The sequence below is a fragment of the Bombina bombina genome, chromosome 4 (genome assembly GCF_027579735.1).
Source record: "Bombina bombina isolate aBomBom1 chromosome 4, aBomBom1.pri, whole genome shotgun sequence".
In the NCBI taxonomy this organism is placed as follows: domain Eukaryota; kingdom Metazoa; phylum Chordata; class Amphibia; order Anura; family Bombinatoridae; genus Bombina; species Bombina bombina.
The window spans coordinates 1,233,768,752-1,233,786,136 of NC_069502.1; the positions used below are offsets into that span (position 1 = coordinate 1,233,768,752).

The following is a 17,385-nucleotide window of genomic DNA, read 5'->3' on the forward strand; positions in this document are numbered from 1 at the left end:
TGTCCTGGGGAAGGGTATGACACTTGCCTCCAGTAATGTGAGCAATAATTTCCTTCAAGCCAGGCCCGAATAAGGTCTGCCCCTTGAAAGGAATGTTGAGTAATTTAGACTTTGAAGTCACGTAAGCTGACCAGGATTTAAGCCATAGCGCCCTACGCGCCTGGATGGCGAATCCGGAATTCTTAGCCGTTAGTTTAGTCAAATGAACAATGGCATCAGAAACAAATGAGTTAGCTAGCTTAAGCGTTCTAAGCTTGTCAATAATTTCATTCAATGGAGCTGTCTGGATGGCCTCTTCCAGGGCCTCAAACCAGAATGCCGCCGCAGCAGTGACAGGCGCAATGCATGCAAGGGGCTGTAAAATAAAACCTTGTTGAATAAACATTTTCTTAAGGTAACCCTCCAATTTTTTATCCATTGGATCTGAAAAAGCACAACTGTCCTCAACCGGGATAGTGGTACGCTTTGCTAAAGTAGAAACTGCTCCCTCCACCTTAGGGACCGTCTGCCATAAGTCCCGTGTAGTGGCGTCTATTGGAAACATTTTTCTAAATATAAGAGGTGGGGAAAAGGGCACACCGGGTCTATCCCACTCCTTGCTAATAATTTCTGTAAGCCTTTTAGGTATAGGAAAAACGTCAGTACACACCAGCACCGCATAGTATCTATCCAGTCTACACAATTTCTCTGGAATTGCAACTGTGTTACAGTCATTCAGAGCAGCTAATACCTCCCCAAGCAATCCACGGAGGTTCTCAAGCTTAAATTTAAAATTAGAAATCTCTGAATCAGGTTTCCCCGAGTCAGAGATGTCACCCACAGACTGAAGCTCTCCGTCCTCATGTTCTGCATACTGTGACGCAGTATCAGACATGGCTCTAACAGCATTTGCGCGATCTCTGTATCTCTCCTAACCCCTGAGCTATCGCGCTTGCCTCTTAATTCAGGCAATCTAGATAATACCTCTGACAGGGTATTATTCATGATTGCAGCCATGTCCTGCAAGGTAATCGCTATGGGTGTCCCTGATGTAATTGGCGCCATATTAGCGTGCGTCCCCTGAGCGGGAGGCGAAGGGTCTGACACATGGGGAGAGTTAGTCGGCATAACTTCCCCCTCGACAGAACCCTCTGGTGATAATTCTTTTATAGATAAAGACTGATCTTTACTGTTTAAGGTGAAATCAATACATTTAGTACACATTCTCCTATGGGGCTCCACCATGGCTTTCAAACATAATGAACAAGTAGGTTCCTCTGTGTCAGACATGTTTAAACAGACTAGCAATGAGACTAGCAAGCTTGGAAAACACTTTAAAACAAGTTTACAAGCAATATAAAAAACGTTACTGCGCCTTTAAGAAACACAAATTTTCCCAAATTTTGAAATAACAGTGAAAAAATGCAGTTACACTAACAAAATTTTTACAGTGTATGTAATAAGTTAGCAGAGCATTGCACCCACTTGCAAATGGATGATTAACCCCTTAATACCAAAAACGGAATAACAAATGACAAAAACGTTTTTTATACAGTCACAACAACTGCCACAGCTCTACTGTGGCTTTTTACCTCCCTCAATACGACTTTTGAAGCCTTTTGAGCCCTTCAGAGAAGTCCTGGATCATGCAGGAAGAAGCTGGATGTCTGTGTCTGTAATTTTTGCTGTGCAAAAAAACGCCAAAATAGGCCCCTCCCACTCACATTACAACAGTGGGAAGCCTCAGGGAACTATTTCTAGGCAAAATTCAAGCCAGCCATGTGGAAAAAACTAGGCCCCAATAAGTTTTATCACCAAACATGTGTAAAAAACGATTAAACATGCCAGCAAACGTTTTAAAATACACTTTTATAAGAGTATGTATCTCTATTAATAAGCCTGATACCAGTCGCTATCACTGCATTTAAGGCTTTACTTACATTACTTCGGTATCAGCAGCATTTGCTAGCAAATTCCATCCCTAGAAAATATTTTAACTGCACATACCTTATTACTGGGAAACCTGCACGCTATTCCCCCTCTGAAGTTACCTCACTCCTCAGAATATGTCAGAACAGCAAAGGATCTTAGTTACTTCTGCTAAGATCATAGAAAACGCAGGCAGATTCTTCTTCTAAATACTGCCTGAGATAAACAGTACACTCCGGTACCATTTAAAAATAACAAACTTTTGATTGAAGAAATAAACTAAGTATAAAACACCACAGTCCTCTTACGACCTCCATCTTAGTTGAGAGTTGCAAGAGAATGACTGGATATGGCAGTGAGGGGAGGAGCTATATAGCATCTCTGCTGTGGGTGATCCTCTTGCAACTTCCTGTTGGGAAGGAGAATATCCCACAAGTAATGGATGATCCGTGGACTGGATACACTTAACAAGAGAAATTAGCATATGAACCTCCTAGGTTTAGCTTTCAACTAAGAATACCAAGAGAACAAAGCAAAACTGGTGATAAAAGTAAATTGGAAAATTGTTTAAAATTACATTCTCTATCTGAATCATTAAAGTTTATTTTGGACTAGACTGTCCCTTTAATTTGTGGACTCTCACTGCCATTAGGAAGAAAATATTTATTTAAAAACAGTAAAAAAAAAATAAAAAAAAAATCAGACCAATGCTTAATTTAATCTTTACTGAAGTAGCAATACAACGCGTTTCAGCGGTTAAGCGGTTTCATGTGAGCATTAGTCGGAAGTACAAAACCAATGCTGCAGAGTTTCACAGAGAAAGTGATTTATATTCTTCAGTACAGCCTTGTAATTGCTATTTCACTGCTCTTACACCCGAAGTTATGATCTATTACAGCAACAGGCAAAATAAATAATGACTGTATATATTACAATGTAATTTCCTCTTCCTGTAATACTTTATGGGGCAATGGATGCTAAGTTTTATGAGCCTGTCACATATTTATAATTCCATTGGTTTGGTTTGTATTTTGGTAGCTTTCTAATCATGCCGTACTATGAAATAAAAACAAACTGGAATCCAAGAAAGTCTTTATTTTCCTGAGATAACTCATTTAAAACAGATAAAATCAGAATGACGCTGTAAGAAGAAACAGGAAAAGACAACAACGAGGTATACAGTGAGCAACACCCATAAAAACAACATATTTACTGACAGAAGAGTGCAACACCAGAGTGACGTGCTGCAGGATCCTCGCCAGTGAGGATTATGGGAATGGCAACAGATGCACAGCAGTAATGCAGAGGGATGGGCATCACACAATAAGTCACAGGGCAGGAGGGCAAGATCATGAGAAGATGAGGCTATCTGCCCTAGGTGCAGGGGGAACATGAGCTGGGTGCAGATTATTGCAGTACTCTGGTATTTACATTCTATGAAAGAGCTACTGGTCCTAGTATGAGGTGATCATGCTCAGGGAGACACGGGAAGAGATCATGCTCATTGCTACAATAAGGCGAGGACAATGGAAGAATGATAGACTGTCTGGAGGGGAGAGGAAATCCCACTGGGGCTGGTGATGCATAAACTCATTAAAGTGCTACTGAGCAAAAGGATTGGGGAATGAATCAACCCTACAAATCAGGGGCTGTGCCAGAGATCCCACCGCAGGGTAAAAGTTATTAGCTTGTGTGAGTTTCATGTAATTTGCAACATTCTCATGACTTGGGTTAATAGTATCTAGAAGATCTGGGCTTCTTGCATAAATCTGTTATCAGCACTTGGTACCTGGCTGTGTTTGTAGTGTTACTGTAAATGAATGGGCTGTAGGCACAAAATAAATACTCAGGTATCAGGTACATCAGTAACATGGCACGCTGTGTCTGTAGTGTTACACTATAAATAGTGCTCTGCTATAGTGTTACATTATAAATATTCAGGCTGTAGTGTCATCCTGGCAGGATTTGGAGTGTTCACAAGCATATGTAGGGCAGACTGCAAAACAGTTCATTAGCTGTGGGACGAAAGATCAATGTTGCTGGCGCTCAGACCTCTAGTCTCAGAAAGGAGATTTTGAGAACCCTATAAGAGAAAAAAAATATCTACTTTTTATTTACTGATACATATTTTATCATAGTCTGTAACTGCATGGGAAAAAAATATTATTGGGTAATTAGTTATCTTCAAGCTAGAGATTTACTCAAGTTTGCAGACACTTGGTCTTCCTTAGTACAAACCACTCTATAAGCATAGCATTGAGGTTTTCCCCACCTCCCTCTAGTCATGGGTGCCACCATGTTGAAATCTAGCTTTCACTACATTCCAGTGCTGACCTGTCTGCACATGTGCAGGAGCTCTCCTTCAGATACCTGCAGTATAACCTAGGATCTAAAATGGCAGCACCCACGATAAGACTTGACACCAATCTGTCCTTCACCCTCCACATTCAATCACTCTCTTCATCCTGCTTCAACCACCTATGCAATATTTCCAAAATTCGCCTGTTTCTGAGCACTGACACCACAAAACAAATAATCCACTCCCTTGTAATCTCCAGACTTGACTACTGCAATAACCTACTCACTGGCCTTCCTCTCCTTCAATCCATACCTAATGCCTCTGCCAGGCTAATCCACCTCTGCCATCACTATGTATCTGCTGCACCTCTCTGTGAGTTCCTTCAATGGCTCCCCATTTACAGCAGATTTAAATTCTAAATTCTCACCCTGACCTACAAAGTCCTTACCAAAGTCCCTCCCCACTACCTGTCCCCAGCGTGCACACTAAGATCCAACAATGACCTGCTCCTTCCATCTTCCATTATCACCTCTTCCGATGCTAAACTGCAGGACTTCTCTTGTGCAGCAACTACCCTCTTAGATCATGTGTTAATAAAACATGTAATAAAAAGAGTCAGACTTACAGTATCTCACAAAAGTGAGTACACACCTCACGTTTGTAAATAATTTATTAGATCTTTTCATGTGACAACACTGAAGAAATGACACTTTGCTACAATGTAAAGTAGTGAGTGTACAGTCTGTATAACAGTGTAAATTTGCTGTCAACTCAAAATAACTCAACACACAGCCATTAATGTCTAAACCGTTGGCAACAAAAGTGGCAACACTCCTAAGTGGAAATGTCCAAATTTGGTGTTATCGCTCTCACACTCTCTCATACTGGTTACTGGAAGTTCAACACAGCACTTTATGGCAAAGAACTCTCTGAGGATCTGAAAAAAAGAATTGTTTCTCGCATGGTCGACCAAAGAAGTTGAATGCATGTGCTCAGCGTCTTATACAGAGGTTGTCTTTGGGAAACAGATGAATGAGTGCTGCCAGCATTGCTGCAGAGGGTAAAGGGGTGGGCGGTCAGCCTGTCAGTGCTTAGCCCATACGCCGCACACTGCATCAAATTGGTCTGCACGGTTGTCGTCCCAGAAGAATGCCTCTTCTAAAGACGATGCACAAGAAAGCCTGCAAACAGTTTGCTGAAGACAAGCAGACTAAGGACATGGATTACTGGAACCATGCCCTGTGGTCCGATGAGACCAAGATAAACTTATTTGGTTTAGATGGTGTCAAGCGTGTGTTGCGGCAACCAGGTGAGGAGTACAAAGACAAGTGTGTCTTGCATACAGTCAAGCATGGTGTTGGGAGTGTCATGGTTTGGGCCTGCATGAGTGCTGCTGGCACTGGGGAGCTACAGTTCATTGAGGGAACCATGAATGCCAACATGTACGGTGACATACTGAAGCAGAGCATGATCCCCTCCCTTCGGAGACAGGGCCGCAAGTCAGTATTCCAAAAAGATAACGACCCCAAACACACCTCCAAGACGACCACTGCCTTGCTAAAGAATTAGAGGGTAAAGGTGATGTACTGGCCAAGCATGTCTCCAGACCTAAACCCTATTGAGCATTTGTGGGGCATCCTCAAACGGAAGGTGGGGGAGCGCAAGGTCTCTCACATCCATCAGCTCTGTGATGTCGTCATGGATGAGTGGAAGAGGACTCCAGTGGCAACCTGTGAAGCTCTGGTGAACTCCATGCCCAAGAGGGTTAAGGCAGTGCTGGAAAGTAATGGTGGCCACACAAAATATTGACACTTTGGGCCAATTTGGACATTTCCACTTAGGGGTGTACTCACTTTTGTTGCCAACGGTTTAGAAATTAATGGCTGTGTGTTGAGTTATTTTGAGGGGACAGCAAATTTACACTGTTATACCGGCTGTACACTCACTACTTCACATTGTAGTAAAGTGTAATTTCTTCAGTGTTGTCACATGAAAAGATATAATAAAATATTTACAAAAATGTGAGGGGTGTACTCACTTTTGTGGGATACTGTATAGGGCAGGGGAGGAACCTCAAAAATGTTTGATTTGAGGAAGTTTCTAGCTCCACATGACAACATAAAACTGCTTACCTAGCTGTAAGAAAGCTTAGCTCAAGTAATGTCATAAGACTCAGACAGCACAGAATGTATTATGGTTTTACTAGTCTGAAAGCAAACATGGAGGTGACAAAAGAGGAGGCAGAGAGCAAGAGAGTTGGGGACACAGAGATGCACAGTAAACAATACTGAAAGGACAGCTCACGAGTGAGGGGGATGACTAGAGGAGAACGAGTGTTAAAGGTCAGTGGCATAGAGATGAGGAAGGAGAGAGAGACAAAAAGGTATGCGGCACAGAGACTAAGAAAAGAATTGAGAAAAAGAAACTTGCAGATTATAATAGATGTGTTTGATCAAATATTCTGCATGCTATTAGCAAAATATGGTGTTTACCTTTACTCTGAGCTTACCTGGAAAGTTTCATCGCTGGATTTGTTGAGATAGTTCAGAGAAGCTGCTCTCTTCATACTGCAGAAAATGATAAAAAGTTTTACAGAGAGGTCTGATTGTGAAACATGTTCATGAGTGCTGTGTGTGTATCCTGTGTCTGTGTGTGTTACTGTGTACCCTGTGACTGTGTGTATACCTGTTACTGTGTATCCTGTGACTGTGTGTATACCTGTTACTGTGTATCCTGTGACTGTGCGCTGTGTGTATATCTGTTACTGTGTGTATACCCGTTGCTGTGTGTATACCTGTTACTGTGTATCATGTGACTGTGTATCATGTGACTGTGTGCTGTGTGTATATCTGTTACCGTGTATCCTGTGACTGTGTGCATACCTGTTACTGTGTATCATGCGACTGTATCATGTGACTGTGTGCTGTGTGTATATCTGTTACCGTGTATCCTGCGACTGTGTGCATACCTGTTACTGTGTGTATACCCGTTGCTGTGTATCATGTGATTGTGTGCTGTGTATACCTGTTACTGTGTATCATGTGACTGTGTGTATACCTGTTACTGTGTATCATGTGACTGTGTGCTGTGTGTATACCTGTTACCGTGTATTATGTGACTGTGTGCTGTGTGTATACCTGTTACTGTGTATCATGTGACTGTGTGCTGTGTGTATCATGTGACTGTGTGTATACCTGTTACTGTGTATCCTGTGACTGTGTGCTGTGTGTATTCCTGTTACTGTGTATCATGTGACTGTGTGCTGTGTGCATACCCGTTACTGTGTATCATGTGACTGTGTGCTGTGTGTATACCTGTTACTGTGTATCATGTGACTGTGTGTATACCTGTTACTGTGTGCTGTGTGTATACCTGTTACTGTGTATCATGTGACTGTGTGCTGTGTGCATACCTGTTACTGTGTATCATGTGACTGTGTGCTGTGTGTATACCTGTTACTGTGTATCATGTGACTGTGTGCTGTGTGTATACCTGTTTCTGTGTATCCTGTGACTGTGTGTATACCTGTTACTGTGTATCATGTGACTGTGTGCTGTGTGTATACCTTTTACTGTGTATACCTGTTACTGTGCATCATGTGACTGTGTATCCTGTGCGTATACCTGTTACTGTGTATCATGTGACAGTGTGCTGTGTGTATACCTGTTACTGTGTATCATGTGACTGTGTGCTGTGTGCATACCTGTGACTATGTATCCTGTAACTGTGTGCATACCTGTTACTGTGTATCATGTGACTGTGTGCTGTGTGTATACCTATGACTGTGTATCCTGTAACTGTGTGCATACCTGTTATTGTGTATCATGTGACTGTGTGCTGTGTGTATACCGGTTACTGTGTATCCTGTAACTGTGTGTATACCTGTTACTGTGTATCATGTGACTGTGTATCCTGTGCGTATACCTGTTACTGTGTATCATGTGACAGTGTGCTGTGTGTATACCTGTTACTGTGTATCATGTGACTGTGTGCATACCTGTGACTATGTATCCTGTAACTGTGTGCATACCTGTTACTGTGTATCATGTGACTGTGTGCTGTGTGCATACCTGTGACTATGTATCCTGTAACTGTGTGTATACCTGTTACTGTGTATCATGTGACTGTGTATCCTGTGCGTATACCTGTTACTGTGTATCATGTGACAGTGTGCTGTGTGTATACCGGTTACTGTGTATCATGTGACTGTTACTGTGTATGATGAAATGTAGTTTAATACTGTAAAATATAGGCCTGACCATTTGTAATTAAATATTGTGTAATTTGATGAATTTACCGCTAGGTGGCGATATAGAGTGATTTTCTTGCAAGCTAGATCAGGGTTAGTATTTGTATTATATGTACTTCTGGGAATGTAATGGCAGTGGTATGCCAATAGATGGCAATGTGTGATAATTGTGGTGATTGTTTCACCTGTGAATACTTCCACCTGAAAGGTATAAATATAATGATCTACCATGTTAGAATTGTACACATGACTAAGGGGTGAGCCCCGAAATGTTGTGTTTTGTTTCTCTTTTGTCCTAAATAAAGGATTATTTTCCCTGGTGCTGCTGCTGTCTGCTTGTTGTTACTGTGTATGATGTGACTGTGTGCTGTGCGTATACCTGTTACTGTGTATCATGTGACAGTGTGCTGTGCGTATACCTGTTACTGTGTATCATGTGACAGTGTGCTGTGTGCATACCTGTTACTGTGTATCATGTGACAGTGTGCTGTGTGTATACCTGTTACTGTGTATCATGTGACTGTGTGCTGTGCGTATACCTGTTACTGTGTATCATGTGACAGTGTGCTGTGCGTATACCTGTTACTGTGTATCATGTGACTGTGTGCTGTGTGCATACCTGTTACTGTGTATCATGTGACAGTGTGCTGTGTGTATACCTGTTACTGTGTATCATGTGACTGTGTGCTGTGTGCATACCTGTTACTGTGTATCATGTGACAGTGTGCTGTGTGTATACCTGTTACTGTGTATCATGTGACAGTGTGCTGTGTGTATACCTGTTACTGTGTATCATGTGACAGTGTGCTGTGTGTATACCTGTTACTGTGTATCATGTGACTGTGCGTATACCTGTTACTGTGTATGATGTGACTGTGTGCTGTGTGTATATCTTTTACTGTGTATCATGTGACTGTGTGCTGTGTGTATATCTTTTACTGTGTATCATGTGATTGTGTGCTGTGTGTATACCTGTTACTGTGTATCCTGTGACTGTGTGTATACCTGTTACTGTGTATCATGTGACTGTGTATCCTGTGCGTATACCTGTTACTGTGTATCATGTGACAGTGTGCTGTGTGTATACCTGTTACTGTGTATCATGTGACTGTGTGCTGTGTGCATACCTGTGACTATGTATCCTGTAACTGTGTGCATACCTGTTACTGTGTATCATGTGACTGTGTGCTGTGTGTATACCTATGACTGTGTATCATGTGACTGTGTGCTGTGTGTATACCTGTTACTGTGTATCCTGTAACTGTGTGCTGTGTGTATACCTGTGTTACAGAAGCATTAGTTATTTTGTTGTGAAGAGCTTATTTCCCAGCAGCAATGCCTGAACCAGCAAGCCAGCGCCTAAGAAGGGCTCCAAGAAAACCGTAACAAGTATCATTTCATAAAGAGTTAACTCTTTTTTTTCAGCTTTTAGAAACTATTGTCTAATCACCTCTGGAGCCAGACTGCTAATTGATAAGATGAACTTGTAAACTTGTTATCTTAAGTACTGTAATCCTATTGTGGCCTGTCAAAGGACAGTGCTCTCTATCTAAATGTGTGATGGGGGATTTTGTGCTTCCCCCCCTCTCCCCCTGGGAGTGCCCTGTGTGCATGTAACCTTAATAAAAAGCAGGCTGGGCATCCCAGTCCTGAGTTCTTGTTTGACCCTCAATCGCAGTGTTGACTCGTTTTTGTGGGCTGAAGGGTATCCTAGCGGTACTGCAGCTAAGGGAGATTATTCTATATTTGCGAGACTCATATAGAATACTATGGAAAGCAGCTTCTCCCCTCTTTAGCAATAGGGATCCAGGCTACTAAGCGGTCCATCTCTCAGCGAGACTAAGGGTAACCGTAACATTTGGCGGCAGCGGCGGGATTTTCCTGGATTTCCTAGGAGAGGTACAGAACGGATGGAGAGCGCTTACGAAAAATTGAAGCGTACAACCCAAAAGGATTTACTTGAAAGCAGAGGGGGGTACGCCAGCAACCGGCCGAGGAGAGAGCTGATCGCAGAATTGACCGAACTGGATCAGAGCTTCACAATGGCGGAAACACCGACCACGATTAGTGACGAAAAAACCAGGATTGTTCGGGAAAGGCTCTCATTATACGGGCCGAACCCCTCCATGGAATTGGTACAGCAGTTGATGGCAGAGGCGGACGAGGATATACGAGAGACTCGAGCCCACGAACTCAACCTAGCGAATGCACACCGCAATGCTGAAGCCCCGCAGGTAATCATCCCTGTCGAAAATGCTGGGAGGCCCAAGATACCCTATGCGGCATTTCGACCCTTCCTAGAGAGCGAGACAGGGATTGATGAATATTTGGCGGACTTCGAAAGGCAATGTGCCCTGCACCAGATTCCCAACAGAGAGTGGCCCACGATATTGTCTGGGAAACTATCCGGGCGAGCCCTGGAAGCCTTTCGTACTCTGGGTGCTGAGGAAGTGACACAGTATGAGCTAGTTAAGGAGACACTGTTGCGACGGTACGCTGTAACTCCGGACACGTATCGCCGACAGTTTCGGGGCACGGAAAAGAAGCCTAACGATACCCATATGGAATGGGCGCACCGAATGCGGAGAGCGGCAAATCACTGGCTGAGCGGAAGTAAAGCGGTGACTGGGGAGGAAATTTTACAATTGTTTCTCTTAGAACATTTTTATAATGGCATGGAACAGCAAGGGAAGGAATGGCTGCGAGACAGGCGGCCTTCTACCTTAGAAGAAGCAGCCAAATTGGCCGATGAACATTATGACTCCCGTCTTCACGAACCCATGAACTACCGAGCTCCAGCACGGGTCGAACCCAGAGAGGTTTACCGTGCACCCCCTCGTACTGAATTCCGAGCCCCGGTGCCCACAAGGCCCGTCCGACACTCAGGACCACCCAATAACAGCTCTGAGCGTCCCAGACCGACTTGCCACCGATGCAAGCAACCAGGGCATTTCATGGCTAGCTGCCCCCTTAATACGCACCAGACACCCAGGAATTACAATTACCCCTCTGGGTCCTATCGTCCGGCCCGGGCCCTCTGTGTTAACCAAGAGGCCCCTATGGAGGGATATGTGGGGCCGCTTCACGAGGCAGACCCTGTATATGCTGCCTCAGATAACCGCCAGCACCATCGGCAGAGGGTATGGCTCGAGGGGCGATCTACCGAGGGATTGCGAGACACAGGGGCTACTATCACGCTGGTACAGAGTCATTTGGTGCCAGAGCACAAGCGATCCGGACAGACTGTGGCCGTTAGAGTGGCGGGGGGGGATGTGTACAAAATTCCAACAGCTAAAGTGCATCTTGATTGGGGAGCGGGAAAGGGGGCTGTGAACGTGGGCCTAATGGATAATTTACCTGCCGAAGTACTACTGGGCAACGATTTGGGCCCCATGACTTCTGCCTATGCTCCAGTATGCAACAACGAGGCGGACCCAGTGACTACACGGGCCCAAGCCCGGACGGAGCGAGAGCTCTCACCAGTGCGGGAGACACAGGTAAGACCTACCCCGACCTTGCCTGACAGGTTAGGCCCCATACCCTGGGACACCCCAGATGCTTTCGAGGCAGAGTCTAAGACTGACCCGACCTTACAAAAGTACCGGGAACGAGCAGAGACCGGAGGGGGCGGGGCAGATAACGAAACATTCTTATGGGAAAAAGGGAAACTATACCGCTGGACAGAGAAAAGGGGACAGCGTAGGCGACAGCTGGTAGTGCCCCACAAATACCGTCAAGAAATCCTCAAAATAGGCCACGACATCCCCTTAGCAGGCCACCTAGCCGTTACCCGTACCCTACACCGCATTACTCACACGTTCTTTTGGCCAGGGGTGCACGCTGACGTTAGAACTTACTGTAACACCTGCGATGTGTGTCAACGAGTAGGAAGGCGAGGCGATCACCCTAAAGCCCAGCTAGTAAATATGCCCATTGTAGAGGAACCCTTCAGCCGGGTTGCTATTGACCTAGTGGGACCACTGGCTACCCCTAGTCCCTCCGGTAAGCGATACATTCTTACCGTAGTGGACTACGCTACCAGGTACCCAGAGGCTGTCGCCCTATCCAACATACAAGCGGATACGGTAGCGAATGCACTAGTACAGGTGTTCTCCCGGGTAGGATTTCCAAAAGAAATCCTATCCGACCGAGGCACCCAATTTACGGCTGAATTGACCCAACAACTCTGGCAGGTTTGCAAAATTAAGTCCCTCCTGAGCTCCCCATACCACCCCCAGACGAACGGGCTGTGTGAGAGGTTCAATGGGACCCTCAAGCAAATGCTCAAGACGTTCACTCAGGAATACCGCGACTGGGAACGCTTCCTGCCGCACCTCCTATTTGCTTATCGGGAGGTGCCCCAGGAAACGACAGGGTTCTCTCCCTTCGAGTTGCTCTACGGAAGAAAGGTACGGGGACCCCTAAACCTGATCCGGGAGCACTGGGAGGGAGAGATGGAGGCTGACGGTGTCCCCATTGTGCCATACGTGCTGGAACTCAGGGACCGAATGGAGCAATTAGCCAAATCCGTGCGGGCTAATCTCCAGTTGGCCCAGAGAAGACAGAAAGTATGGTACGATCGGGGGGCCCGAAAGAGAATCTTCACCATAGGACAAAAGGTGTTAGTACTTAAGCCGGTGAAGACAGACAAATTGCAGGCGTCCTGGCAGGGTCCCTACCAGATCGTAGAGAAAAGGGGAGACACCACTTATGTGATAGCTAGCTGCCACGACAACAATCTTAGAAAGACATTCCATGTAAACATGCTCAAGGAATATTTTGAGCGGCCAGAGAACGTGACGGCCGTATGTTGTTCCCCTCAGGAAGACCCCGACAGTTTACCCATTCCAGACCTATTAGAAAAGAGCATCCCCACAGGTATAGTGGCGCAGGTTCAGATAGGGGACCGACTTAGCCCCACTGAAAGGGAGCAGCTCAACCAACTCCTCCAGTCTAAACACCTCACCTTCTCCCCGAAGCCAGGGTACACTACTTTAACCACCCACCAGGTAGATACTCCGGGACAAGCTCCCTTGCGCCAGGCTCCGTACAGAATCCCCGAAGCAGTTAGGACAGGAATGAAGAAGGAGATCGATGAGATGCTCCAGCTCAGGGTAATTGAGCCCTCCGATAGTCCCTGGGACTCCCCAGTTGTCTTGGTGCCCAAGAAAGATGGGACCACCCGGTTCTGCGTAGACTATCGGAGGCTCAATGAAAATACCGTGACGGACGCTTACCCTATGCCCAGGGTAGACGAGCTACTCTATCGTATAGCCAGGGGAAATTACCTGACCACTATTGACCTCTGCAAAGGTTACTGGCAGATTCCCCTGGCCCCGGAGGCTATCCCCAAGTCGGCATTCGTCACCCCATTCGGCTTATATCAGTTTAGGGTAATGCCGTTTGGGATGAAGAATGCCCCAGCTACATTCCAGCGCTTGGTGGATAGGCTCCTGGATGGCTTCCAGAGTTTTGCTTGCGCCTACCTGGACGACATAGCGATCCACAGTGAGTCCTGGGAGGACCACTTAGCTCATGTGGGAATGGTTCTGGATCAGATCCGGGCTGCTGGCCTGACTCTGAAGCCAGAAAAATGCCACTTTGGGATGGCCGAGGTACAGTACCTGGGTCACCGGGTGGGGTGTGGAAAGCAGCGACCAGAGCCGGCCAAAATAGAAGCTGTCGCCAATTGGCCCACCCCCATCACTAAGACTCAGGTCCTAGCCTTCCTGGGCACGGCAGGGTACTATAGACGGTTCGTACCAGACTACAGCACACTTGCCAAACCCCTGACTGACTTGACCAAGAAGAACTTACCTCGACAGGTCCTGTGGTCTCCCCACTGTGAAACGGCTTTCCAGGCTCTCAAAAATGCTCTAATTAACGCTCCTGTCTTGGCGGCCCCAGCCCTTAACAAACGTTTTATCGTCCATACAGATGCTTCCATGTTCGGGCTGGGAGCCGTCCTCAGCCAAGTAGGCGAAGATGGAGGGGAGCATCCAGTTGCCTACATCAGCCGGAAGCTCCTGCCCCGCGAAGTCAGCTATGCAGCGGTCGAAAAGGAGTGTTTGGCTTTGGTGTGGGCATTAAAGAAATTGACTCCCTATTTATATGGTCAGGAGTTCACTCTGGTCACCGACCATAACCCGTTGGTGTGGCTGAACCGGGTCTCTGGAGATAACGGCAGGCTATTACGTTGGAGCTTATCGTTGCAACCCTTCAATTTCACCATTACTTACAGACCTGGGAAACAGAATGGCAACGCCGACGGGTTGTCCAGACAAACCGACCTCAGCCCCGCATAATCAGCGGTCTGGACAGCCTTAGTCTGCCCCGAAAAGGGGTCAGACCGTGTCTGCCAGAGTGTTCCACAGAAAGGGAGCACTGTTACAGAAGCATTAGTTATTTTGTTGTGAAGAGCTTATTTCCCAGCAGCAATGCCTGAACCAGCAAGCCAGCGCCTAAGAAGGGCTCCAAGAAAACCGTAACAAGTATCATTTCATAAAGAGTTAACTCTTTTTTTTCAGCTTTTAGAAACTATTGTCTAATCACCTCTGGAGCCAGACTGCTAATTGATAAGATGAACTTGTAAACTTGTTATCTTAAGTACTGTAATCCTATTGTGGCCTGTCAAAGGACAGTGCTCTCTATCTAAATGTGTGATGGGGGATTTTGTGCTTCCCCCCCTCTCCCCCTGGGAGTGCCCTGTGTGCATGTAACCTTAATAAAAAGCAGGCTGGGCATCCCAGTCCTGAGTTCTTGTTTGACCCTCAATCGCAGTGTTGACTCGTTTTTGTGGGCTGAAGGGTATCCTAGCGGTACTGCAGCTAAGGGAGATTATTCTATATTTGCGAGACTCATATAGAATACTATGGAAAGCAGCTTCTCCCCTCTTTAGCAATAGGGATCCAGGCTACTAAGCGGTCCATCTCTCAGCGAGACTAAGGGTAACCGTAACAACCTGTTACTGTGAATCATGTGACTGTGTGCTGTGTGTATACCTGTTACTGTGTATCATGTGACTGTGTGCTGTGTGTATACCTGTTACTGTGTATCATGTGACAGTGTGCTGTGTGTATACCTGTTACTGTGTATCATGTGACTGTGTGCATACTTGTGACTATGTATCCTGTAACTGTGTGCATACCTGTTACTGTGTATCATGTGACTGTGTGCTGTGTGTATACCTGTTACTGTGTATCCTGTAACTGTGTGTATACCTGTTACTGTGTATCATGTGACTGTGTATCCTGTGCGTATACCGGTTACTGTGTATCCTGTAACTGTGTGCTGTGTGTATACCTGTTACTGTGAATCATGTGACTGTGTGCTGTGTGTATACCTGTTACTGTGTATCATGTGACTGTGTGCTGTGTGTATACCGGTTACTGTGTATCATGTGACTGTTACTGTGTATGATGAAATGTAGTTTAATACTGTAAAATATAGGCCTGACCATTTGTAATTAAATATTGTGTAATTTGATGAATTTACCGCAAGGTGGCGATATAGAGTGATTTTCTTGCAAGCTAGATCAGGGTTAGTATTTGTATTATATGTACTTCTGGGAATGTAATGGCAGTGGTATGCCAATAGATGGCAATGTGTGATAATTGTGGTGATTGTTTCACCTGTGAATACTTCCACCTGAAAGGTATAAATATAATGATCTACCATGTTAGAATTGTACACATGACTAAGGGGTGAGCCCCGAAACGTTGTGTTTTGTTTCTCTTTTGTCCTAAATAAAGGATTATTTTCCCTGGTGCTGCTGCTGTCTGCTTGTTGTTACTGTGTATGATGTGACTGTGTGCTGTGCGTATACCTGTTACTGTGTATCATGTGACAGTGTGCTGTGCGTATACCTGTTACTGTGTATCATGTGACTGTGTGCTGTGTGCATACCTGTTACTGTGTATCATGTGACAGTGTGCTGTGTGTATACCTGTTACTGTGTATCATGTGACTGTGCGTATACCTGTTACTGTGTATCATGTGACAGTGTGCTGTGTGTATACCTGTTATTGTGTATCATGTGACAGTGTGCTGTGTGTATACCTGTTACTGTGTATCATGTGACTGTGCGTATACCTGTTACTGTGTATCATGTGACTGTGCGTATACCTGTTACTGTGTATCATGTGACAGTGTGCTGTGTGTATACCTGTTACTGTGTATCATGTGACTGTGCGTATACCTGTTACTGTGTATCATGTGACTGTGTGCATACCTGTTACTGTGTATCATGTGACAGTGTGCTGTGCGTATACCTGTTACTGTGTATCATGTGACAGTGTGCTGTGTGTATACCTGTTACTGTGTATCATGTGACTGTGCGTATACCTGTTACTGTGTATTATGTGACTGTGTGCTGTGTGTATCATGTTACTGTGTATCCTGTGACAGTGTGTATACCTGTTACTGTGTATCATGTGACAGTGTGTATACCTGTTACTGTGTATCATGTGACTGTGTGCTGTGTGCATACCTGTTACTGTGTATCATGTGACTGTGTGTATACCTGTTACTGTGTATCATGTGACTGTGTGTATACCTGTTACTGTGTATCATGTGACAGTGTGCTGTGTGTATACCTGTTACTGTGTATCATGTGACTGTGTGCTGTGTGCATACCTGTTACTGTGTATCATGTGACTGTGTGCTGTGTGCATACCTGTTACTGTGTATCATGTGACTGTGTGCATACCTGTTACTGTGTATCATGTGACTGTGTGCTGTGTGTATACCAGTTACTGTGTATCATGTGACTGTGTGCTGTGTGTATACCTGTTACTGTGTATCATGTGACTGTGTGCTGTGTGTATATATTTTACTGTGTATCATGTGACTGTGTGCATACCTGTTACTGTGTATCATGTGACTGTGTGCTGTGTGCATACCTGTTACTGTGTATAATGTGACTGTGTGC

General features: G+C 45.2%; 1 protein-coding gene and 1 long non-coding RNA gene across 2 annotated transcripts in view; both read right to left on the reverse strand.

Moving 5' to 3' along the window:
* Positions 1–2,988: 2,988 nt before the first annotated feature.
* KLC4 (kinesin light chain 4) overlaps positions 2,989–17,385 on the reverse strand; it is a 253,008-nt gene continuing 238,611 nt past the window's right edge. Inside the window, exons 14-15 of the mRNA XM_053712779.1 lie at positions 6,717–6,774; positions 2,989–3,991 (exon numbers count right to left, since the gene is read on the reverse strand). Of these exons, the coding sequence (XP_053568754.1) occupies positions 3,920–3,991; positions 6,717–6,774 (130 nt within the window). The 3' untranslated portion in view covers positions 2,989–3,919. The remainder of the gene's footprint in view (positions 3,992–6,716; positions 6,775–17,385) is intronic.
* Positions 8,896–17,287, reverse strand: LOC128658244 (uncharacterized). The gene is made up of 4 exons (XR_008402142.1): positions 16,621–17,287; positions 16,402–16,580; positions 15,418–15,859; positions 8,896–9,736 (listed from the first exon to the last, which is right to left on the reverse strand). It is a non-coding gene; the product is annotated as an uncharacterized LOC128658244 (long non-coding RNA).